General features: G+C 39.7%; 6 protein-coding genes across 6 annotated transcripts; 1 reads left to right on the top strand and 5 right to left on the bottom strand.

Annotated features, from left to right (window-relative positions):
• Positions 1-1,501: 1,501 nt before the first annotated feature.
• Positions 1,502-4,529, bottom strand: LOC104824843. The gene is made up of 4 exons (XM_010557018.1): positions 4,117-4,529; positions 3,916-4,001; positions 2,603-3,643; positions 1,502-2,461 (listed from the first exon to the last, which is right to left on the bottom strand). The coding sequence occupies exons 1-4, from the start codon at positions 4,376-4,378 to the stop codon at positions 1,736-1,738; spliced, it is 2,115 nt and encodes a 704-aa protein (XP_010555320.1). The 5' UTR covers positions 4,379-4,529; the 3' UTR covers positions 1,502-1,735.
• A 3,500-nt stretch (positions 4,530-8,029) lies between these two features.
• Positions 8,030-9,936, top strand: LOC104824841 (alpha-L-fucosidase 1-like). Its single transcript, XM_010557016.2, has 3 exons — positions 8,030-8,719; positions 8,827-9,066; positions 9,148-9,936. The coding sequence occupies exons 1-3, from the start codon at positions 8,145-8,147 to the stop codon at positions 9,830-9,832; spliced, it is 1,500 nt and encodes a 499-aa protein (XP_010555318.1). The 5' UTR covers positions 8,030-8,144; the 3' UTR covers positions 9,833-9,936.
• On the bottom strand, positions 9,894-14,019 carry LOC104824842 (DEAD-box ATP-dependent RNA helicase 7). Its single transcript, XM_010557017.2, has 14 exons — positions 13,549-14,019; positions 13,020-13,154; positions 12,770-12,910; positions 12,494-12,605; positions 12,340-12,410; positions 12,067-12,221; positions 11,832-11,943; positions 11,586-11,687; positions 11,437-11,497; positions 11,182-11,350; positions 11,006-11,102; positions 10,816-10,910; positions 10,390-10,523; positions 9,894-10,281 (listed from the first exon to the last, which is right to left on the bottom strand). The coding sequence occupies exons 1-14, from the start codon at positions 14,017-14,019 to the stop codon at positions 10,073-10,075; spliced, it is 2,064 nt and encodes a 687-aa protein (XP_010555319.1). The 3' UTR covers positions 9,894-10,072.
• A 1,199-nt stretch (positions 14,020-15,218) lies between these two features.
• On the bottom strand, positions 15,219-16,999 carry LOC104824840. The gene is made up of 3 exons (XM_010557015.1): positions 16,809-16,999; positions 16,562-16,669; positions 15,219-15,671 (listed from the first exon to the last, which is right to left on the bottom strand). Exons 1-3 carry the CDS (start codon positions 16,947-16,949, stop codon positions 15,339-15,341), a joined length of 582 nt encoding a protein of 193 aa, XP_010555317.1. The 5' UTR covers positions 16,950-16,999; the 3' UTR covers positions 15,219-15,338.
• A 697-nt stretch (positions 17,000-17,696) lies between these two features.
• LOC104824839 lies at positions 17,697-18,932 on the bottom strand. The gene is made up of 3 exons (XM_010557014.2): positions 18,766-18,932; positions 18,559-18,669; positions 17,697-18,383 (listed from the first exon to the last, which is right to left on the bottom strand). The coding sequence occupies exons 1-3, from the start codon at positions 18,880-18,882 to the stop codon at positions 17,961-17,963; spliced, it is 651 nt and encodes a 216-aa protein (XP_010555316.1). The 5' UTR covers positions 18,883-18,932; the 3' UTR covers positions 17,697-17,960.
• A 1,779-nt stretch (positions 18,933-20,711) lies between these two features.
• Positions 20,712-22,600, bottom strand: LOC104824838 (xyloglucan galactosyltransferase XLT2). Its single transcript, XM_010557013.2, has one exon. The coding sequence runs from the start codon at positions 22,422-22,424 to the stop codon at positions 20,892-20,894; it is 1,533 nt and encodes a 510-aa protein (XP_010555315.1). The 5' UTR covers positions 22,425-22,600; the 3' UTR covers positions 20,712-20,891.
• Positions 22,601-23,902: the final 1,302 nt, after the last annotated feature.

The following is a 23,902-nucleotide window of genomic DNA, read 5'->3' as shown; positions in this document are numbered from 1 at the left end:
TGCGTATATATAATATATATATATATATATATATATATATATATATATATATATATATATATATATATATATATATATATATATATTCATGCTAGATTATGACTTGTTTAATTTTAACATCATTTAATGGACTTTGGTCAACCGTATTAACCTCTCGATATCATATATTTATTAGGTGATATCATATTTTTAAAATCATCCCCCTAACATAGGCGGAAAACTCCATGTGACTTCGCATCTTATCTTATAACCTTTGCTCCTAATTTTGAATTTTCCTGTTGAACGGTCAACAATTTGGTTGGACCCCTAGATAGGGACTATTACAACGTACACACACATACACAACATATATATATATATATATATATATATATATATATATATATATATATATGTTGTGCGTGTGCAACTATCATTTGTTTCGATTTCATGTACATCATTCAAAATGAGAAAAATAAAGCAAAAAAGATTTTAGCTTTCAAAAAGATAAATTCTTGCACTTAGGATAGGATGTATGTACTATATGTATAAGTTTTTAAAGATGGAGCCTGAACGATCGATAGAATTATAATTAATGATGGTTCTAGTTTATAGTTTAGTTTTAGAATCGAATCATGAAAGAATTGATTAAAGTTCAATCTTGGTTTTGGCCAATATTTCATCCGGGTTTAGAAAATGTGAAAACAAACTGAAAATTATTTCGCAATTTCAAACAAAATATTTTCTCGTTTTCTTGTATATTCGTTTCAGGTACTAAACTATATAGACGGAGCCATATATAGGACATATGCATGCATGTTGTCTCCATTAGGACACAATTAGCTTTAATCTCCACGTACATGTCTCGGGTCCATGCAAAACCCATCTTTCGTATTGTCTTTTTACTACTTTGCAAGGTTCTCTCCTACTTTTTACTTTTATCAACTTTTTCAAAAAACTTTTATTTCTTCTTCTTATATATATATATTTATTAAATATTACTATTATTATTTGGCATTCTGCAGAATTATTTTAACCGCTTCAAGGCACAAACTCTCATGTGGCATAACAGGAACCAGACATGCAAGATTCTTATTGAAGTATACGTACGTTTTTTGTACTCATCGTTGAAGTCCATAATCGTCTAAGGCTTTTGAAGACCGTTTCACAGTTTTTGTACAAGCATCGATCAAATCGCTACCACATAGAATAATCACTCGCATAATAAATTGCACATGCATCTTATCTCATACATGGGATGTCTAAAATTTAAATATATAATCATTATCTTTTACGAAATTTTCAAGGGTTGATTTTTCCCCCCTCTCTTCGCAATTCAAAGGTGGGTTCGAGGATGGTGAAGAAAAGTGATAAACAGTCCACTATTCAGATCAAAAGAATTCAAATATCTAATGAATAATATTTTACTTATAGCATATGATACCCATAATGTGTTGGAATACATGGGGGACAAAAACTATATAGGTCACTACGAAGAAACAACAGAATTGACAGATATATGTTACAGTGCCACGCCCCACATTTTTTGAATTATTTATATAAAAAACAAGAAAAAGTTGATAGAAAATATGAATTAAAAAGGGAACCAAAATGAGAAAATCTATACAATAATCATAAACCAATAAATTATCGCCACGTGTTCAGTGGGCCTAGTTTCTCCACGTGGAGGCCCCAGGTTCCGGTCGCAGCTCGCTAAGAGGGAAGAAGTGGGTCCCCACATCTGAAAAGCATCTCGTCACGTGAACATCCCACGTGACACTGACACCTTTCCATGAAACGACGACGTCTCGTACCCCATAATGTAATCCGTCGTCGTTTCGCTCACGAGCGTCTCGAGGATTTGTCTCTCGAGCTCCGTGACAACCCCTTCGCCTTCCTCTTCGAGCGCCAACTCTCTCTCAGCTGCCGTCTCCGGCAAGTCTCCAGCGACCAGAGCATCAATATCTTCGAGAACCCGACAATTCGATAACGGGAACTCCCCGATTCTCCGGCACAGCTCGTCGACCAGCTCCGACCCGCGAAGATCCTGGCGAGATCGAATCGGGTAATGGCTAACCCACGGTTTCATGTTCATGTGACGCTTTAAGACATCGACGAGGATCTCATCGACTAAATGGAACAGTAATTTCCTGTTACACCGGAGACCCATGTTTTCCGTCGAGCTCTTGGTTCGTGCCGATGTGATGGCGAAGTGTTCGAGGAAGTAGAAGATTGATGGGTCGAGAGGATGGGAAGGAGAGAACCATTTCGCGTGGGAGATTGGTGTGTCTTTGTCGATTCCGGTTCGCCGTAAGATTCTGGTGACGTAATCAAACTCGGCGGCGGAGGTTGTAGTAGTTGTGGTGATATGTGTTCGGACAATGTGAGTTTGAGTTTGGCTCGGACAACTAAGAAACTCTGATGCTCTGTTTCTCGGTGGTTGCTTTGCCGTGACCTTTAACGCACCCACATGTAAGTTTGACTGCAATAAACATTAAATTTATCAAACCTCTGTTCCTTGGAAACTCCATATTAAAAAAAAAAACAAAACCATTAAAATCATCATTACAGATAAGGATAATGTAATAAAATAAGGGGAAAAAGAACAAAGTGAATTAGTTACCGGGTCATTCTTGAAGGGAAGAAGAGATGGAACAGTGGTGAAGTTCGAGAGTGGGGTTTTCCTGCACTTCTTGTCTACTTGATGATGACGAAGACTAGTAGAATTCGATGCTCTGTTACCGGCCGGTGATCGAACAAATGGCTCCTCTTGCATGGTCTGAGGCGGCTTCACCATTCTCGAACCGAATCTCATCTCCTTCTCCGGTTTCTTGCACTTGCTCACGTTCTTTCTTCGTGCTTCTCGTTCTTGCTTTTGTTCTTCTTCCTGTCCCTGTTCTGCCTGCTGCTCCTCTTGCACTGCCCTTAACCTTGGTTTCTCTTCCACGATCTGACAGACATTTGCCCGCGAAGGTTGATTTGTTTTCGGGCTTTCCAACGTTCTCGATCTTGGAGATGAGTCACTGGTTGTGTTCTTGGAAGCTTTCTTGGAATCTTTATGATGATGGTGGTGACCGTAATCTCTGGTTTGTTCTTTGTTTCTTGTTGTGTTTGTGATGTCAGTGCCCATTCTCCGACTGACGCTCTCCTTCAGCTGCATTACGATCTGCCTCGCGTATTCTCTCGGACTCCGATTCTCTTTATCGTCGTTCATCTTCCTCTCTTTCAGCCTCGAGCTCGAGAACCGGACGTGCCCGTGTTCTTGTTCTGATTCAGACACGTTCATGTCTCTGTTGATGCGAAGAGACAACCTGCGTTGCTGGTAACAGTCCGCGTCCGATCTTCTTCCCAACGAAATCCTCGGCGTCTCGGGGAGAGAGCGAGTTCCTCCGTCCACGGAATTTCTGTGGAGAGAATAATAATGTTTGTGTCTTGTACTATGGCGTCTTGTACGGAGATCCCTTGTTCCAAGATCAATGGATAAGGCTGAAGAACAAGAAGATGATGATGGTGAGTTGAGGGATTTGTCGGGAAGAAGATCGAGACCCATCAGTCTCGCGACCAAAGTTGGTGTCTTTGTGCTTGGAGAATAAGATTCGTTGCTTGAATTCGATTCGAGCTTTGATGTTCTTGTTGGTTTGGTCTTGATTTGCATACCCAAGTTCTGGATTTAAATTTCCAAAAAAAAAAAGGTTAAAGAAAGATGTGAAGTGTGAATATATATACATTGATTAGTAATAAAAAACTTTTTTTAAATATATGATTATCTGCATGATTGTATGAAAAAAAAAAGGGGGTTCTTTCAAGGGATAAAATAAAATAATAAGATGTGGGAAGCCCAAGAAGATATAATTACATTACATGAACCTATATAACAATTTCTATTTTTTTTTCAAATGAATAAATAACAATAAAACATATTAGTTAGTCACTCACCGAGAGATTCAAATTATTATCTCTACGGAATGGTGACAATGGAGTCTCCCCTGCCGATTCAAAACTATTCCTCGGCGCCTCCACTCCTGAATTATCAACAGACATTATTAACACTACACATAAAAAATCAACTGTATATATACATATAAACACATACACAAACACATACACGTGTGTGTATGTATATATATGCGAATGCACCTTTAGGAAGAGAGAGATGCTGAGGCAAATCGTCATGGTCGATCGGACGGTGGTGATGGGTCGTGACGGGGAAATGGAAAAGGTGGAAATCGAACAAGTGAAAGACAGCATTCATACAACCTGCGACGGTTGCGCCATGCGTCTCCTTCGTCACATTACTCTTACTCCGGCGGCTTCCGTTCTCATTCTCCGCCGTCTTCTTCTTCGAAGTTCTTCCTCCGCCACCGCCGCCGGCGACTGATCTGTACCACTCTCTTCCCATTTTTCGACCGGAAACGACGAAAAGATTCAATGGGTTTTCGTGTTTTTGTTTTTGGTGTATATATATATATAAATATATGTATGTATGTGTGTGTGAAGAGAAGAGATGGAGGAGGAGACGCAGTGAGTTTAGAATAACTCGCAGAGTGTTAAGTGCGTTATAAAAGGAGAAAGATGGAAAGAGGCGGAGAAATCGGGTCCTTTAAATACTCTATATATTTAGTTTTATTTTATATTTCAGTGATTTTTTTTTTAGTTTTTATTACCGCAACATTGTATATTTGTTTTTGTAAATATAAAAATTCATATGTATTATCAATGAAAACGATAGAAAAATAAATTATGGTAAGTGGGGGTCGGGTGGGCCTCGTCGTGGTGGCATCGTTTGGCTGTATGTTATTCCTCTGTCTCTCTGTGTATATATGTACAGATGAAATGTATATTATTTAAAATGTTTTTTTTCAAACATTTAATAAGATTTCTTTTATCTAGACATTAGATTGAGGGTAAAAAAAGGCTAATTATATATAAATGATTCGCTATAAGTTTCATAATATAAAACAATGTTTGAACTGACAAATATATCATATATTATTATACCAAAAAAAATATATCATATATTAAAAATTCCATAACTGCATATTCTAGTTTCTTGAAGCAGGACATGTTTTTAGACCGTTGTAATGGTATATTTCACATGCATATCCAAATTTAATCTGAATATTTGCATACTTCAAACATATATAAATATATATATATATAATCATATATATATATATATATATATAGGTCTGATATTAGAGAAACTCAGATTACAATAAGATTCCCACAGAAGTGCAGGGCTGAGGTTCCCAAACAACGAGGTCCCTTGTTGGGGATCTTCAATTATGACCGTTATGTTTCAAAACTATGACGTCTCCTTTCCCTCTCGTTCAATTTTTATTCTATTTTTTCAATTTGGTCTTTTTTTTTTATAAAAAAGCCCATTCTCTTAACTGCTAACCCTAAATATTAATTAATATCAACTACTCCCTCCGTTTCATTTTTTATATCCTTTATCCTTTGACACTTACCATTGAAAATTGTTATTTCTAAATATATAAAACATTTCAACAATATTAATTAAGAATAATTTTGAAAAAAACCAATAAAAATTACATAAAAAAATCTCAAAACATCATTTATTTTGAAACAAAAATATTATTATAAAACGTCATTTAATATGAAACGGATGGAGTAGTATTAATCATCTCATATTGTGTATTACGCCACTATTTAGTCCGCTAAACCGCGTATTTTTGTAACCACCGTATTATACTAATACAAATATATATTTACATAAAAAGATTTGGAATTTATATTTTTTTAAGCGATTGTTTATACCCACAAATCAGCCACTATAGGGCATGGGACCGAATAGTTATGCTAATTAAGTGAGTGTGGCCAATGTGAATCACATGAAGGGGGTGCGGTCATAATAGTACGACCCATTTTTGTCCTTAGACAAAAAAAAATACAATTAATTTTAATAAATGAAGTAAATAAAAGAAGGAAGAGAGAAATGAAAGAAACCCTAATGGGATATTGTATATATGCGTCTGTAGTCTCATACTAAGAAAAATCCCACTTGACATTTTGGATCTTTGTATAAAACATTAAAGCCCCTCCTGCAAATTTAGCCATGGCTAAAAGGGACCACACTCCCTAACCTATACAATAAGGACGAACTCCAAATATTTGCAAGATTCAAAAATTAATATTCACAAATTCCAGACCAACACCGTATTTTCAATACCGGCTCTTCTTCTTTCAAGTTTTTACATTGTATACCAAACCGAATCAAACCGGTCTTATAGTTCAATAAATAGCAGAAGAAACAAGTTTACCGGTACGAGACATAAGAAAAAACTTTAATCAAGGGTTTGCTGCGAGATAATCTACCAGATCTGAAACCAACCGTTCTCGAAGATAATTTTTTATTTATCTAAACATATTTCTCTAAATTTGGATTTGAATTCAAAGCATACACTTACCACGAGGCCACCAAAATTTAAAATAACTTTAATTACTTGTTGTATTCAATTTTACTTTTTCAAAGATTTATAAGGAAGCTATATGTTTTTAGGGGTAAAAAATATATGCATATACATATATATATATATATATGTATAATATTTATGTATGTATATTTTGAGTTGGGACTGACGGATCAGAAATTTCAATCAACGGGTTCAGAGCATTATTTCATCGTAACAGTTTCGAGGAAGAATTTATTTAAGTTTCGAGAGAGAAAAAGGGACGAACAGGAAAGTCTGGTCGTACCATGTACTTACCGGGCCGACTTCGGTTACGTTAGGAATGATCTGACTAATCCCGGTGTACGGTTCTCAGAAAACCGGTTAGCGTAAACCGTATTGGTACGGCGCATATCCGGTTCAGCTCGGTTTAACCGCACTGTTTAACTTCCCGCATTATTTTCTAACCAATTAAATGCGAGAAAAATGAAAACCCTAACGTGTAATGAAATTTGCAAAAAACATAAACATACATAGTTCAATAAATGCTGTGTCGGACGGAAAACAGAAACCATACATGAATATGTGCACTTGGCGAACACATGTTGCACCTAACTTGACCTATATAGTTTATGTATTTTTGGACACACTAATTTAAAAAAAGACGTACCAATCGGCTGCACATATTTTTTGGCTTCATTAATTCACGTTTCATGAAAAAGTATAACACAATTTAAATAGTGCGAAATTGTACAAATCTCATGGTTACTTTGCAGAAAACAGTTCAAGTATGTATGAAATGATCGTTTTAATTTTTTTTTTTAAAATCCATATATTTGTTTGTTTGAGATTTAAATAGATAAAAAAATTTCAAGAAACCACTACATCTTATCGATATATATATATATATATTCAGACAAATAGGATTCTACGAAACATAGAAACGAAAATAGAAATTAACTGTGAAATGGGACATTAAAAAAAGCTGGGATTGTTGTTCTTAACCACAAATATAAAAAAATTAGTGATTTTATATCACCGTGACACAATTTCTAATGATAGAGAATATGTGGTGGGGCCCAATAGTTTACGGGCTAACGTTGAGGAGGCCTATTAGGTTAATACATGAAGGCCAGCATAATGGGCTTTGTGCAAAAAGACATATATCTCCTTCGCGATAATCGCGTATTTAATTACAATTAATGTGTGGTCTAAAATCTTGATCCAACTTTTGAGGAATTCCATGATTTCGGTGAGTTATTATAAGAATAACGGATAAGAGCAATACTTAACATAGAATAAGAGCTAAGACCAACAATAGATTTTGAGGGTCCAACCCATCAACCCATTATTAATTTGAATTTGAATTTGAATTTGGTTAAATGGGCCTTGCTTTCTTATTGGGTTTAAACAGATTAATGGACCAACTCCGTTTTTAGGTTTTCAATACATTACTTTCGAAATATTTGTGATTTTATCATATATTTGAATAGATTTACAACAACAAATATATATTCACGTGTGAAAATAACGTGGCAGCTACCGGCGGGGCCCACCCATCGTGGCTTTCTCTATCCTTTCGCTTTACATTTCTTTCATCCATCCATCCGATTCCATAGGTTTTATCGATTTCGTTATTTACTCGAAAACCTTATGTTATCTTCAATATTTCATAAATAAATAAAAAGTTCTCTAACCTCTTCACACTCATTTCTCTCTAGACTTGGGTTGGGTCCCTCACTTCAGTTAGTCATGAACCCTAAGTTCACCATCAAAGTTCATTTTTCTGGGCTATGCACAATCCTTCTACTCCTCCTCCGTCGAGCCACCGCCTCCGCCGACGTGATCCGATGGCCGCATCCGCCGCCGTTGCCGGTACTTCCCCTCCCATCATTCTCTCAGCTCAAATGGCAAGAAAGAGAGATCATAATATTCCTCCACTTCGGCATCAACACCTTCACCGGTTCCGAGTGGGGGACCGGCCGTGAGACCCCCTCCCTGTTCGACCCTCGTGGCCTCAACGCCTCTCAATGGGTCGAAACGGCTCGTGACGCCGGAATATCCCTCGTCGTGCTGACGGCGAAACACCACGACGGGTTTTGTCTCTGGCCGTCTAAGTACACCGACCACTCCGTCAGGAGCAGTCCGTGGAGGAACGGCGGCGGAGATGTCGTGGAGGAGCTCGTCCAGGCGGCGGTGGCTCACGGCGGAGGAAAGGTCGATGTGGGACTGTACCTTTCGCCGTGGGATAGACATGACATGAGATACGGCAACGAGAGGTTGTACAACGAGTACTACTTGGCTCAGTTGCAAGAATTGCTCACCAAGTAATAACGTTAATTTACTTCAAAAACTTTCGTGGGTCATCTTTCGTTTTTTGTTTTTATTAGTCAAGTTCTTGATTTATATGTGAAAAATCATGGGGTTGAAAAAGGTATGGGAGCGTGAAGGAGATATGGTTCGATGGGGCCAAAGGTGCAAATGCACCAAACATGTCGTATCACTTCGGGGAGTGGTTCCAAATGGCTAAGGAGCTGCAAAGATCAATCAACATCTTCTCGGACGCTGGCCCTGATATCAGATGGGTCGGTAACGAACATGGGTTCGCCGGTTCGACTTGTTGGTCGTCCATCAACCGGACCTTGCTCTCCATTGGAAGCTCGACCACTCTCGGGTCAGTCATCACCACATATATATTCATTTCAATCCACTTCTGTATCTCTTTCTTTTTGCTAATTTGTGAGGGTTGCTGCAGATATCTGAATTCAGGAGACCCAAAGGGGACAGATTGGGTGCCGGCAGAGTGTGATGTCTCGATCAGACAAGGTTGGTTTTGGCACAAATCACAGTCTCCGAAGAAGCTAAGTGAGCTTCTAGAGATATACTACAACTCCGTGGGAAGGAACTGCGTTCTTCTCATCAACGTCCCACCAAACACAACCGGTCTCATCCCTGAACCCGACGTCCAAAGATTGAGGCAGTTCAGATCCGTACTGGACCGTACATTCTCCAAAAACAAGGCAGAGAATTGTACGGTGAGAGCTAGTAGCCAAAGGGGTGGGCAAGGAGGTGGCTTCGGACCAGAAAACGTAATCGACAAAGACCATATGTGGACATACTGGTCACCGGACGAAGAGATCGACGATGGCAGTGACCATTGGATCGAGATGACGTGTCGAGACAAAGGGTCGAGATTCAATGTGGTGAGGATTCAGGAGGCAATAGGGTTAGGACAGAGAATCAAAAGACATCAAGTATACGTAGACGGTGAGATGGTGGTAGAAGGAACAACAGTTGGGTACAAGAGGCTTCATAGGCTTCCACGTGGCACTGTCACTGCCAAAGCGGTGAAGATCGTGATCAGAGACTCCAAAGACTTGCCTCTACTTTCTTCAGTGGGTTTGCATTTTGATCCTTACTGGCACCCAATTAGAAACTAATTTCGCTGTTTTTAATCAGAATAAACGGTCCATATTTGCTTGTACATGATGATCATCGGTGTGAATCAATATATATATATATATATTCTCAGACATTTTTTTCATCAATATCTCTAACCAAACAAAACTGAGACTGAGGGAGGACCAAATCCTCTTCGAGGTTCTTGAATCAAAACTAATGAAATACGTTTCATAAATGTAAAGAGTTTCGGAATCTTCCAAGAAGGGAACGAAGGGTTTTCACCATCTTTTGCCACCTCCGCCGCCACGGCCGCCAAATCTGTTGGTCCGTTGACCGGAGAAACCACCGCCTCTGCCACCGCCGAAACGGTTGCCACCGCCAGAGAAGCCTCCGCCACGGCCAAACCGTCCTCTCGATTGCTCTCTCTCCTGAAGACGTGGCAACTCCTTCACAACCTGCAAGCTCACATTGGCTGCATTTTGCTGCCCTGCAGATTTTGTATTCACTTCGTCATTAGATTCGAAAAAGAACCCAAGAACTCGAATATGTATATATATGGAAGATGATGCAGAGAAGGCCGCATGGGATGTAATACCTTCAAGGAATGTGTCTAAATCTGATTGTGGAACATCGAACACAGCACCCATCCCATCTGCCGTAAGAGTCATCCCTTCAATGGAATCGACCTTCTCTTCCGGCATGAATCTCCTCAGCACCCCGAACGCAAATCTGCCCACATTCATAACATACATAAATCACATGTTCAAGAAGAGACATGTGGCAAGCGTCCACAACTGAACCCGCCAACATAACATAACATAACATTAGACTCTCTGAAGAGTATTCAACTTCAACTTCTCTCACTATAACTACAAAAAAAAAAAAAACTAATTGCCCCCTGTTCTAGAACATGGGTTATTAGAATTTAGAATGATACTTTCGAACAGATGAAGTCATTGGTCAAAATATGAGATTTGAGTAGCTTAACCTAAGGAAGATGAAGCCGATAGATGGAACTTACGATGGGGTGTAGATGGGTTTCCCAGCTTCAAGAAGCAAAGTTACATGGTTCTCCATGGAAGTAAGGAGCGATCTCTTTTTAATCTCTGTAAAACCCTGCACGTGTAGCGAAATTCAAGACCACGTACTAAACATGAAATCCGTGCTGAAGAGAAGAATTCCATTCAAAGAAAAAAAAAAACTAAACTCACCGCAGCTTTTGCAAGGGCTTTGGCAAGAAGTTCTTCAGCTGATAGACCAGAAGTTTCCAACAATTCCTTGGCCGCCGGCAGAAAAGCAGGAACGACGCTGCAACATCAGAGTATTATTTCAGAACTTTGCAACACTTCTTCAAAGACTTCTAATTATTCAAACAAAGAAGCACTACCTGTCACAGACTTGTGTAATTTTCTCAGCAGCTTCCATACCGACCGCTCTGGCGATATCATCAGGCTGAGGAGCAGAAATGTGCTCAAATTTCACACCAGCTTCTCTTTCAATCTTTGATATGTTGGACTTCCTCGAGTCATACAGCATAACAGCAACTCCAGTGTTGCCTGAATAGAATAATTCACAAATGCTTCAAGAACAATTCAACAGCAGCAAAAAGGTAGAAAAAGCAATCCAAGAATTTTTGCTTTACCAGCTCTTCCTGTACGTCCAGACCGATGAATATATGCCTCGACATCACGTGGAGGCTCACACTACACCAGAGATGAAATATGATTTCAGACCAAAGAAAAAGTGTGACAAAATATTACTGCAAAGGAAAGCTCATCAGCTGTAACACACCTGGATAATGAGTTGCACATCATTGATATCTAGCCCACGGGCTGCAACATTCGTAGCCACCAACGTTGAGAAATTTCCCTTCCTAAATCCAGCAAGAGTAACCTGAAACCAGAAGACTCAGATTCAGCAAATTCTTGTTTCTGGATCAACAATCAAGAAAGGGTAGAAGGCCAGATGATTCCCGACTGCACTCCCAGTAATAGACAGATCCTGAAAAGCGAGGAATCTAACACAAATATTACATACCTCACGCTGTGATTGTTGAATGTCACCATGCAACGCTCGTGCTCCAGGCAACAAACCAGAAAGCTCAGAGGCAGAATCCTTAGTCTCAGTAAAAATAATGGTACGGCCTCCACTGCATATCAAGGTATACATATATATTCATTAAAAACTGCTAGATTTGGAGTTTACGAGAAGAAACTAATGAATATAAATTGGTACAATCAACAATCACAGACAACCAATTACAAGTGCTGACCTGCTGTAACAACGGATGACATCAGGTATCAAACGAGACATGGCTTGTTTATTACAGGGAAGAACAATATGCCTGACATTGGTACTGGCCTTCATTTTCGCGTTGCCTACAAGATCAATAGTTTTCTTGTTCGGTTTAAGAAACCTAGAAGAAATCTGGAGAAAGCAAGCAAGGTCTCAGCAACATATAGAAAGGAACAGAAGAGCAAAATACAATCGGATAATCAGAATGATGCTGATTCAAGAATGAAGAGAGTATATTGAAGAGACTCACATTCTTCACCCAATCTGGTAAAGTAGCACTGAAAAGAAGTGTCTGAACCTTAGTGGCATCCTGCACCTTCCCTGAAGATTTTGACAGAAATTATAGGGAGTTTCAAAATAAGATTCTTGAAATTCAAAAGAATCCCGCAACCAAAATAACATACCCAATATGAGTTCAACATCCTCAACAAAACCCATTCTCAACATTTCATCAGCCTCATCAAGAACACGGAACTTTAAAAAGCTCAGGTCAATGTTACCCCTTTCAATGTGATCCTGCATCAAATTTTGATGAAAGCATTAAAACATCAGTACAACATATGAAACGAGACAGTAAGAACTACACAAAACTGTTTGTTTCGTGCATACACAGATCTCAGAACCCAAAGGAGCTCCTGGAGCACTCAAACTGATGTATAAAAATCAAATGAAGACTTTACCTTTATCCGACCAGGGGTTCCAACGACAATATCTACCCCTCGCTTTAACTTATACTCCTGAGGCTGGTAGCTATCGCCTCCATAGAGACAGCAGGAAGACAGCCCCACTGCCCCTCCGTACACATCAAAATCAGCAAAAACCTTGAGAGAAAAATATACCATCAGTACAAACCTTAAAAGCACATCAAATTGTATCAAAGTTTCTATTTTTCAAATGGAAGTCACAAAAGCATTCGTCCCGAATCAATACCTGCTTAGCCAATTCTCTAGTTGGTAAAAGCACCAAAACACTCGGAGGCCTGCCATATCCAGTCTTCCTGGAGGCATTCGAAGGTCCATTTGTCAATGACTCCAAAATAGGTAACACAAAGGCGAGTGTTTTACCCTGCACAAGACCAGATTTGATCAGCCAAGCCCCAAAAAAATTGAACAATATCATCACGCAGAAATTCAAATTACAGAAACCAAGAATCCTCATAAATTTACAATCACTGCACATGACTGAAAGTTTCAAAATTTCTAACTCTATGTACTCAGTAGGCAGAAAACACCACAAATCTACTTCAAGCTTCACCACTACATTCTCCTACTACAGGACTTCCACATTGAGAACTAACACATGCGAAGATATAAACTTCAACAGTAATACAACTTTGATTACAACAGTGAAGCGTGAAGAAGCAAATAGACTAGGAGATGCCCAACACAAGTTTCTGGACACAAAGTCGACACTACCTAGACGATTAAACAAAAGAAAAGATACAGATCGCCGACAATACCTGACCAGTGCGAGCGCGTCCAACCAAATCAGAACCGTCGAGAACCATGTCAAACGTCATCGCCTGAATCGGAAACAGCGCCGCGATTCCCTTCTCCTTTAGCTTATTCACCACCGGCGTCGAAATACGAAACTTCGTGACGGCGTTAGGGTTCTCCTCCTCTTCCTCCTCTTCATCAACTTTCGCCTTTTTGTTGCTCTTCTTCTCCACCTTGGAACTCACCGGCTCCACTAATTCAGAGCTCGTGTCGCTCTTTTCCTCCTCCGATACATCCATCTCCTCCGCTTTGCGCTTCTTCCGCTCCTTCTCCTTCTTCTTGCTCTTCTTCTTCTCCGATTCCTCCTCCGAATCGGAGAGTTTCAGCTTTGCTTCCTTCTTTCCCTTCTTCGAATCCCACTCTGGGGTCTCCAGAGCAACCTTCTTCTTCATCTTCTTCTCCTCTTTCTTGTCGGATAAAACAAGGGATGGCATAGATTTGACTGAGGCGAAGAACACGAAGACGAAGGAAAATCTCTCCTGCTTCCGAGAGACTTTGAGGCGGTTTCAAGCGCAGAGAAGCAGGCAGAGATTAACGAGGAAGAGGAAACTAGGGTTTCACCCTCCCTTTATAGTTTTTCGCTCTTTAGGACGTTCTGACCTAAACCCTAACTCCTAACTGCAATCTTGTCCGTTGAATTAGAAAATCTTTAGCCTCAGATTGCCGTTTCCTTATTGTTTCCTCAACAACATGCCGTTTCACATTTACGACAGTAGAATACGCGTCGTTTCGATTTTACAGGTAGTTGCCACTTGCCAGCGCATTACGCGGAATTTTTAAGTTCCTTTTTTTTTTCTTGTTTACACAAGTAATAGATAGCTCAATTAATATAAGTATACCTAGTTATTTTATATCAAAATTGATGTGAAATATATAAAATTGTTGTCATGCCATAGAAGAAAAGTCAAACATAGAATTGAAAAAAATTGAAAAAACCATAAAACAATTAAAAGAGGTCAGAATTTATTACAAACATGAAATGAAACAAAATCAAATAAAACGTAAATCCTATATCTAACCGAAAAAATTAGTCTCACAAAAAAGTATGCAACAAATTTGCATTTATAACAAAAAAATTATATATTAGCATCAGATTCTAAATGGACTATGAAAAAACAAATAGGTAATATGATAAATAATCATAACACAATCAACACTGTAAATCTGAATTCGTATAAAACAATATAAATAAAGAGAAAAATCTATGCACACATAAATTTGTGATCACCAAACTAAATCAACCATAATTTTGAAAGCAAAGTGAATAAAATATATGCATAATACTAGAATGCTGTTTCATACTAGAATATACGAGTGCGAAATATACCATAAAATGTACACGACCGACATTTTGGACATTCAAATCACTTAATCTAAATCATCAAGATACAAACTTTTTTCCCCAAAGCGCACAAAAACAAATTTGAAAACACAATATACGTCACCTTCAAATTTTTTTTTCCCAACATACGAAGTTGCAAAGAAGAAAATTTTACCTTTTTCACCTCAAAGATCATATACCACAACCAAGTCCGGGTTTTGAGTTCTGGCACTGCCATTTCTCTACGAACCGGTCCGAGCTTTGACATGCAATCTCTAATATCTCTAAACATAAACTAAAACTCTTACCATCTTGAGGGAAGACCGCGAGCATTGGACCCAGTTCTCCAAGAGTCCTGGACATTCATTTATTATTCTACATATGTACTTTATGTTCATTAACATCCCCCACACAACCTTAACCCAGAACATCTTAGAAAAGCAATGCACCCATGATGACAAACCCTAGAAATATGAGCACAATCCGTCTGAGACCGATGGATAGGGTGTTAGATTCCGAGGCGCTGTTGCAGTAATTAAAACCATACCATATGCTTTCGGGAACATATGTGTTATAGGAGAAGGTAACAGCCCTTGAACCATGACTGTATATCTTCACACTCTCCGGGACCCAACCATCAGGACCAGACCTGTAGAGGTACATATAGCAAATCTGGTATGCACATGGTCCGTTAATCTGAAACGTGTCTGAAGAACATTGCTCGAATGTTCTTGTGGCTGGATCATCAACCCTCGGTGCGTAGATCTATATCAACAAAACAAACCCAGGTCAAACCAGAGCTTTCTGTTTAGCTTAATGAACCGACGTTAGAACTGAAAACAAAGTTTCTTGGTGATGGATATAAGATCAGATTTTAGAACCTAGTCACTTATATCCACTGAAACTCCACCCGTTAAGAATAAATAATCCTGTTATCATATCCAATGGTCTATGTAAAAATGCCAACACAACGTTCAAAGTTTGATATATATATATATACACACACATATATATTGATTCAAACTTGATCTTATTAGATAAACAAGCACCACAGACACAAAACTATATCTCAGTTGAACCAGAGACTTCCAGTTAAAACCCAGACCCATCTGACACTTCAACAAAGCAATGAAAGAAAAAGCTCTTAAACTAGTCCCGGGCAATTCACCGAAATTCGTATGATGTGTTTTCCCCTGGAAATTACAGGTAGCAATGCTTTATGGATTAGTCATGCAACCGATCAGGAAGATGGTAGAAATCTAGAGAAATAAAACTGAGTTAAAGATAGAAAATTTGAAGGAAAAAAAAAAACCATGATAAACAGAGTACACCGTGGAAACCGTGATAAATTATCAAACCGTAACTCGAAAAACTAAAACATGAAATGACCTCAAAATGGACTGCCACAAGATCGATCTGCGCAAAAACAGCTGCAGATTCTGCATACTAAGAATGTCTCCCAAAATAGGATCATCCGCATTAAAATTTTTACCGAGAAACTGTCGATCATCCTAGGTTTGATTGGGATCATGCGAAACCCTAAGCCTAAACGACCGACCAATAATTCAGACGACAATGAGCGCATCCCAATGAACTATTCCGCAAAAATGACCACATATTAGTTCAATAATCAAAATCTAGCACAGAGAAAAAACCTGATTTCCATAGCCGTCACCAAAAGCGATGCTGATCTGATCTCGCGTGTACCTCGGCGACGAACAGCTTGTCGAGATGATCACCGTGTAGCTACAGCTTCCTAAATTCTGCGTATCCCGTGAAAATTTCCAAACAGACAGATGGCGAAATCGTAAAATTTCCAGGAAATTTTGACACCAGTAGTCGAGAAAACCCATAAAATTCCCCGGGAAAACTCACACAAGCAGAGAAGAAATAAACCCTTACCTGGATGAGGCTGACATTGAAGGAATCGGCGGCATGAGGACCGAAGACGGACGATCCGGCGACAGAGACAAATGGTACGATCGCGAAGCATAGGAGAGTGAAGAGCCGTACGGACGCCATATTCGTGCTTCTTCTCGACATCGCCGCGGAGGACGAAGAGGAGAAATAGTAAGGGCCTTGTCTACGTGTCATCCCTTCCCTGGTTTCTTCAAATGTGTTATTTTCTTGAGAACAAGAACCGACACGTGGCACTTTAGAACGATGAATTCGATGTAATTAAATACTATTTTAAAATTATTAAATGGAAGTGTGTATGCGTATATACGATTGACCCCGTTGTACACACCGTGCTGTCTTTCAATCCATAATTATTTATCTTATCACTTAACGGTAACTCATAAATAACCCTTGTTTTTACATGGGCAGTAAAAATCATCACACCGAGAGTTATAAAGTGAGAAATTGTGTTTAAAAAAATTATAAATTTACAAAAAATATGAAAAATACGAGGAAGTGGGGAGAAAATTGGAAAGAAAGTGGTGGGTGACGTGGACGTATTTTCACCCGTGAACTCCACCTACTACTACCAGACAATCCATGCACTCCCGTCCTCTCTAACACGCATATCATCTCCAGACTTTTTACCATAAAAAAAAAACTTTGACCAGAAAAAAAAAATAAAGCTTAAATTTTTATAGTTTTCATCGACCTAGCAGTACTTATCCCATAAGATTTCTATCATTCTTTTCTACCCACAAGAGATTTTTCTCATTCTCGATGATGATACATATACACACATACATGCGTACGTACAAGACTCATAGATCCATTTCTTGTCACCGTCTCTTTGAAATCTTGGCAAGATACGACCGTATTTTCTTGGTTACGTACGTAGATTGAATATCATTCAAAACATACGTTCAACAACAGGTATGACGCAGATTTCATAGAAAAATAACTTAAAACCTACGCACAGACAAGACATACGCACACACAGACCGAGTCGATTCAATCTACCAAACACCACCAAAGTTAAACCGCCATGGAACCACGAAGAAGAACACTGATTGCACTCCCATGCATACACACATACTCGCATAAAAGTAAAACCCACTCTTACTTAAAACACCATTAACTTGAAGCTAAAACCCATCAGAACACCATAACTGCGACAACTCCAACAAGTCCCAGTACCAAGAGCTCGCCAGCCCGGAGGCCCGACGCGGCGGACGGTCGCGACGGTGGCGGCGGAGGGAACAACGGCGGTTCCGGAGGGAAAAGAGGAGGAGGCGACGGTGTGTGTGGAGGGAAATACGGAGGAGGTTGGGGACGAGTGTTGTTGCATTGATTCTTGCCGAACCATGTGTTTTCAGGGACACTGGTCCTGTCGAAATCGAATCTGACGGCCTTTTCGTCCTCGGAGTAGATCTCGACGTTCTCCGGGACCCAGCCGTCCGGACCGGTCCGGTAGATGTAGGCGAAGCAGATCTCGTTCAGGCATTGTCCTTTGATTTGGAACGTCTTCGTTGAACACTTGTCGAACGTTTCTCCTTCGTCAAGCCTTGGTGCATATACCTTCGCATAATATATTTAACGATTTCCGTCAAGCGTTGTAACGGCGTTAAGCGTCTGTTAGTTTCGAGGATAAGGCGGTGATTGTGGAAAACCGAACCGATCACATAAATTATCAAACCGGTAAAGAGAACCGGAATCGAAGTAGGACCGACCCAGATTCGAGTATAAAACCAACCTGGTTACCATCGTCGTCGCCGAAGGCGAGGCTGATATGATCTCGAGTCGAATCCGGCGAGACGCAGCTCGTCTTCACGATCACCGTGTACGGGCACTTCTCCTCCACCTTCTGCGGATTTTCTCGGAAATTTTCTCAGATTACGACAAAATCAACTCTGCTTTCTCGGGAAAAAGCAAGTTTCGAAATCAGGAGAGGGCTACGAACCTGGATGATGCCGACTTCGAAGGCACGAGGCTCGGAGACGACCGGGACGGCGAAGGAGATGAGCAGTACGGAAGCGAAGGCGAAGAGAGAGAACGAGGAGAGAGAGAGGAGCGCCATTTTCAAAGAAGGAAAGGAGAGGTGGTGAGAATGGAGAGGAGAGGAAAGAGAGACAAGGAGTCTAGGGTTTATAAATGCCTGACGCTCGTTGTCACGAACCGCAAGTGTTTTACCAGGACACATGGCATGACGACGAAGAAAGATCTCTAGGAAGAAGGGAAGTTCTCTTTTTTCAAAAAAAAAAAAATTAATATATTTAACATTTATATGATAGAACTGTTGAATTTTGACAAATATATTTAACATTTATTACATGAAGTTTCTCATAATTTGATATTTAAAAACATATACCATGATATTATGATACTGATTTCTTACAAAATAATAATTAATTATAGAAACTAGCAATTTAAACTCGTCTGATAATTTAGTCCACTAACCAACCATTACTTCAACGTAATTTTTTATTTGTGTAAGAAACATTTGAGGGATAAACCTATAACGAAAGTGTGACGTTATTTTGCAGTGTATTAATTGAATCTTCAAACGTTTGAAATGTGGAAAACAAAAAAAAAAGGGGTTTCCATTTAGAATATCAAACCCTACCAAAAAGCAAAACAACCCACCTCCCGTTAGATGGGCAGTACGAATCGGTAATAACTTACGAACTACTAAATAGCAAATACTTCATTTTCTAATTAAAAAAAACTGTAAAATTAAGTTTATATATACTGTCTATTGGCAATAATAGAAAGGAAATAGAAAGTTTTTTCGTATTTCGTATGTTATAAATAAAATATATCACTCACCTATTTTTATAGGTATATATAAGGAATTTTTTCGTAATAAAAAAAAGTAGCGGAGAAGAAAATAATATAGATTTCACTACATAATACATGTCTTATTTATTAGATGTCTACTTATATGTTTACGGCCGGATTTTTAAATTGTTTTCTAAGCTCGAACAACCAAAAAGAAAGAGAAATATTCTAATACTTTAATTATGAATATTGGGTCGTCAATGTGTAGGGCCTAATGGGCCGTATTTGGGTTACTAATGAGCTCTGAACAATACAGTGGATCGAGAATTCGCGTCATCCATATTGGGCCCAAATTAACGAGGAATTTTAAAGTGTTCCAATGCTTTAATTATATACACACACATGACATATATATATATATATATATATATATATATATATATATATTCGTGTGTGAGAGAAAAGGAGAGTACCCATTCCATGCACTTACAATTCCAATTCTATGGTTGGACTCATAATTTTAGCTTATCTTATATTTATTCATATTAAAAAAAAAAGAGAATAAAATATTATCATCTAGAAATTTTATGACACAAATTACTTCAACTTTATGAAATAAATAAATGGAAAAGTGCATAGATTCCTTCGATGGTCATTTTTTTTTTATTCTCTCTACGCCTTTATTTATACTTTTCAAGACTTTTAAGCTTTGGGAATCTTACCACATATTTCTTATATTAAATAAAAATAACTGATTTGCCTAACCAAAAGCACATACATCATCCATACTTACACTCACAACAAAACAAAGGATATATCCTCGTTATATAAATTCCCATTTAATATTTTTGAGTTTGAGGATTAATTTATTTACCTACCACATTTGAATCAGACAGTCATTAGCCACATCCAAACAAAACACCTATTGAGACATTAAAACTGGGTCCAATCTGGTAAAAACAAGTAATAAAAACCGATCTTAGATTAAAAATCAAATAAATAACGATTACAATGAAACAAAATGTTGGTGATTTCTTTTTATTTGGTCAATCGATTGGCCCACCGTAAAAGAAAATCATATTCATTATATTTGAATTTCAAAACAAAGTGTTTGAAGAACTTAAAACATGAGAGTTTAGGTATGAAACAGGGGCATATGCCATAATGCCACTACATGTAATAATGAAATCAAAATTAAATAAAAAAATCTGATCTTGCCTTATTCCACTCTATTAAATCTTAAAATTTACAGTATATATATAAGAGAAAAAAAATAAATAACAATGATAATATTCGGAATTTGTATTCTCATCTCCATTTGTACCAATTCTCTTGCTCCTTGAATCGCCTAAAAACCCCTTCTAACGCCACGTCAAACGCGTCCTTCAAACCCTCTAATCCATTCGGAGACCTCGCGTACACCAATCTCGGTATAGAATCGATCACCCTCTCTCTCATCCTCTCCACCTCCTCCCTGCTGTACCGTTCTAACACTTCCCTTATAGACGTCGTGCCGTTTTTTACCTCGTCCCGGTCAATGAAAACCGAGTAGCTCCCCGGTTCGTCCGGTAAGAACCACTTGTACTGCAAATAAGCGGTTCGGTGCCAGAAGACTACCGGAATTGAACCGGCCACCATGCAGTCGAAGATTGACCGGCGCGTGAAGCTGTCCCCACGAGGCTGTAAACAGAAATCCGAGTCGAGGAACGTCTCGAGAATCGCCGACGAACCATTCGAGCACCGACCTCCGCCGCAATCAACCGTGCGACACGTGCCACGCGACTCCTCGCAGTGGTGGAGGAGGAGCCCCCTGAAGTCGTTCTTTATCCCGGCGCGTGGGGCTCCGGCAAAGCAGAATAGGGTCCGGCGGCGACGCGTGCGGACGAACTCCTGCCACTTGACGATATCGGAGTTGGACCGAGGGTGGAATCCGGTCGGGTAGGGGACAGCTACGTCGAAGTAGTCCCATGGGTTCCGCTCGATGAGGAGTCGCGTGATGTTACGCATCCCGGGCAGGTAGATGCAGCTTGATCCCCAGTCCTGGTCATTGGATCGGCGGAAATCCCATGTGATGCGGCCCATGGTGATGAAATGATCCCAGCCGTTAGATCTGTTCCATTGTGGCTGTCCCTGGACCCACTCCGTCATCATGCGGCAGTGCCGGTCGCGATCCTCGGCGGTGTAGTTCGACCAGAGGTACTGCCCCACGGCAAGACCAGCGTAGAACGGGATGTAGAACGCCGTAGCGGAATCTGGCTCCGTGGTCCGACACCGGTGGTTCAGAATCCGGTTGTGGAAAATGATCTCCGAGACGAACTGATCAGTCCAAAACCATGCCGGGACCAAATCCTCCGGGATCACGCCGCTCAGAGACGTAGCTTCCTTGCCAAACCCTTCGTTGGAAAGGGCGTGGCAACGAGAGCTCCACGGATTAAGGTTGTCGCAGTGCTGCAGAATCACTTCGTTGAAGATCTTTGGCATCTCGTAGACGAAAACCCGACCCAATTCGCACCCATCCGAGTCTTCACCGGGTTGGGTCCGGGTCGAGAGAGGCGCCTCGAGGCTGTCTCCGGAGATGGAAGAAACGACGGCGGCGGGAGAGGGGAAGCTGTCGGCGGAGCGGTGGTGCGGGAAAGGAATGGAGCGGAGGGTGAGGAGGAGAAGGAGCTGGAGGCAGAGGACGCAGAGGAGGAGCCATAGGCGGTGGCTCCGGGGGGAGATGTAGGGACGGAGGAGGGAGGACGAGATGAGTGAGTTGAGCGAGTTCTTACGGTCGAGAGCGGTGTTGTCGGGTCCTTTGAGGAGCCTCTCCGGACTGGATGGATTGGAGACCGGAAGCATAATAGTTATAGTAGTTTCAGTTCCGACGCCGCAAAAATTGGGTAGTTGCGACGAACTCGAAACACTGGTGAAGTTATCGGTGCCTGAGATTGCGGTGTTTCTGTGGTTCCTATTAAAGCAGAGAAAGAGAGAGAAATCTTAAAAGAGCTTCGAGGAACGGGGAGGTTCTATTTTCCATTTTATTTAATATTTTTTTCTGAACAAAGGGGAAAATATATTTTAATTTTAAAAAAATAATAAAATGTTCATTGTAGGTTTGTGAATTTAAAACAACGGGTTTTCTCAAAAATTGTGATTGTGACACTCTGATCTTATGGGCATCTAATCTTATAAGCAAAATCCCTTCTTTTACACAACACGTCATTCCTTTTAATAATTTCATATTTCTACTTAAAAATGGATGTTTCCACAAATTATTAAAATAAATAATTTTACTTGGTACTAGATTCATAAACCTTTTTTTTCATTTCCTTCTATAAATTGAAGTCTTGGGGAAAGAGAAAGAAAAACGTGGTAAAAACGAAAACATTTATAAGAAAGGGGGGGGGTTTAAATCTGCAGTTTTTTGGGGTTTTGAGGCGTTACGGGGAAGAAGGGACACGTGGCAGTGAGATAACCGGGTGGGGAGGCAACCGACAAGGGGGAAGACCGAAATAGCCAGTAACCAGTCGGCACTTGCCTGCGAGTGATGCAAACTACGTGTCTTTGTCCTAAGTTTGTTTCGTAAGCAACCTGACTGAGCACTCTCTCTGTTTTAAGCCAGACCACAATCTATTCATTAGCTTCTCTATAACTTAATATATATATATATATATATATAATTATAAAATTGTAAATAAATCTATCGATTTGGTTAAAGCATTCAATGCCCATAACCAAAAACATACATGGACATGGAGAAGAAATAAAAAAGGAGTGGGGGTTCTACCAAGGGGCCGAAACGGTGCCGTTTTAAGTATAAAGGCAGCACAGAGCAGGCTTAGCTGTATTGACCATAAGAAAGAATGCCATCGACGTCTTCTCTACTGTCCTTGCCTCATGACACAACACGTCCCAACATATGAAATCACCCTCGCTTGCCGACAAACTATTTTGTCTTTTTTAAAATATTTTATCAGGTATATATATATATATATATATATATATATATTAATGCAAGGAAATAGCACCAAGAGAAGATTCAACATCTAGAAGATCTTAGATAAAAAGAGAAACATACCAATATAAAGAAAAGGAAAAACAAATATGATGAAACGAAATGGAAACCCTATGCAGGAGGCTGAGCATAAATATAGAGGCGTGCACAATAGAAGAGATCACCCAAGGAGAGAGAGAGTGTTTGAGTCGTGAAAGCTTTGGGCATAAACATATTTGTATGTGAAACACGGGTGAGTGATACTTGAGATAGAGTGAAGTGTATCTGAGAGGGAGCCTTCAAATAACATGCGAACCGCTCAAAGGGCCTAGACGAGTCTAGA

The sequence above is a fragment of the Tarenaya hassleriana genome, unplaced genomic scaffold, assembly GCF_000463585.1.
Source record: "Tarenaya hassleriana unplaced genomic scaffold, ASM46358v1 Cleome41, whole genome shotgun sequence".
NCBI lineage: Eukaryota > Viridiplantae > Streptophyta > Magnoliopsida > Brassicales > Cleomaceae > Tarenaya > Tarenaya hassleriana.
This window is presented reverse-complemented; position numbering and strand designations above follow the sequence as displayed.

Excerpts from the sequence above, each read along its gene's own strand:
- LOC104824843 (XM_010557018.1), bottom strand. The coding sequence starts at position 4,378 with ATGGGAAGAGAGTGGTACAGATCAGTCGCCGGCGGCGGTGGCGGAGGA. Across the intron at positions 3,644-3,915 it reads ATAATAATTTGAATCTCTCG|AACTTGGGTATGCAAATCAA; the intron begins GTGAGTGACTAA and ends ATTTAAATCCAG. Across the intron at positions 2,462-2,602 it reads TTCCCTTCAAGAATGACCCG|TCAAACTTACATGTGGGTGC; the intron begins GTAACTAATTCA and ends TGTTTATTGCAG.
- LOC104824842 (XM_010557017.2), bottom strand. The coding sequence starts at position 14,019 with ATGCCATCCCTTGTTTTATCCGACAAGAAAGAGGAGAAGAAGATGAAG. Across the intron at positions 13,155-13,548 it reads GACGCGCTCGCACTGGTCAG|GGTAAAACACTCGCCTTTGT; the intron begins GTATTGTCGGCG and ends GGTCTTGTGCAG. Across the intron at positions 12,222-12,339 it reads TACCAGATTGGGTGAAGAAT|ATTTCTTCTAGGTTTCTTAA; the intron begins GTGAGTCTCTTC and ends TGCTTTCTCCAG.
- LOC104824841 (XM_010557016.2), top strand. The coding sequence starts at position 8,145 with ATGAACCCTAAGTTCACCATCAAAGTTCATTTTTCTGGGCTATGCACA. Across the intron at positions 8,720-8,826 it reads TTGCAAGAATTGCTCACCAA|GTATGGGAGCGTGAAGGAGA; the intron begins GTAATAACGTTA and ends GGGTTGAAAAAG. Across the intron at positions 9,067-9,147 it reads GGAAGCTCGACCACTCTCGG|ATATCTGAATTCAGGAGACC; the intron begins GTCAGTCATCAC and ends GGGTTGCTGCAG.
- LOC104824840 (XM_010557015.1), bottom strand. The coding sequence starts at position 16,949 with ATGTCGAGAAGAAGCACGAATATGGCGTCCGTACGGCTCTTCACTCTC. Across the intron at positions 16,670-16,808 it reads TCAATGTCAGCCTCATCCAG|AATTTAGGAAGCTGTAGCTA; the intron begins GTAAGGGTTTAT and ends CGGGATACGCAG. Across the intron at positions 15,672-16,561 it reads GTGACGGCTATGGAAATCAG|ATCTACGCACCGAGGGTTGA; the intron begins GTTTTTTCTCTG and ends TTGTTGATATAG.
- LOC104824839 (XM_010557014.2), bottom strand. The coding sequence starts at position 18,882 with ATGGCGCTCCTCTCTCTCTCCTCGTTCTCTCTCTTCGCCTTCGCTTCC. Across the intron at positions 18,670-18,765 it reads TCGAAGTCGGCATCATCCAG|AAGGTGGAGGAGAAGTGCCC; the intron begins GTTCGTAGCCCT and ends GAAAATCCGCAG. Across the intron at positions 18,384-18,558 it reads GCGACGACGATGGTAACCAG|GTATATGCACCAAGGCTTGA; the intron begins GTTGGTTTTATA and ends TATTATGCGAAG.
- LOC104824838 (XM_010557013.2), bottom strand. The coding sequence starts at position 22,424 with ATGCTTCCGGTCTCCAATCCATCCAGTCCGGAGAGGCTCCTCAAAGGA.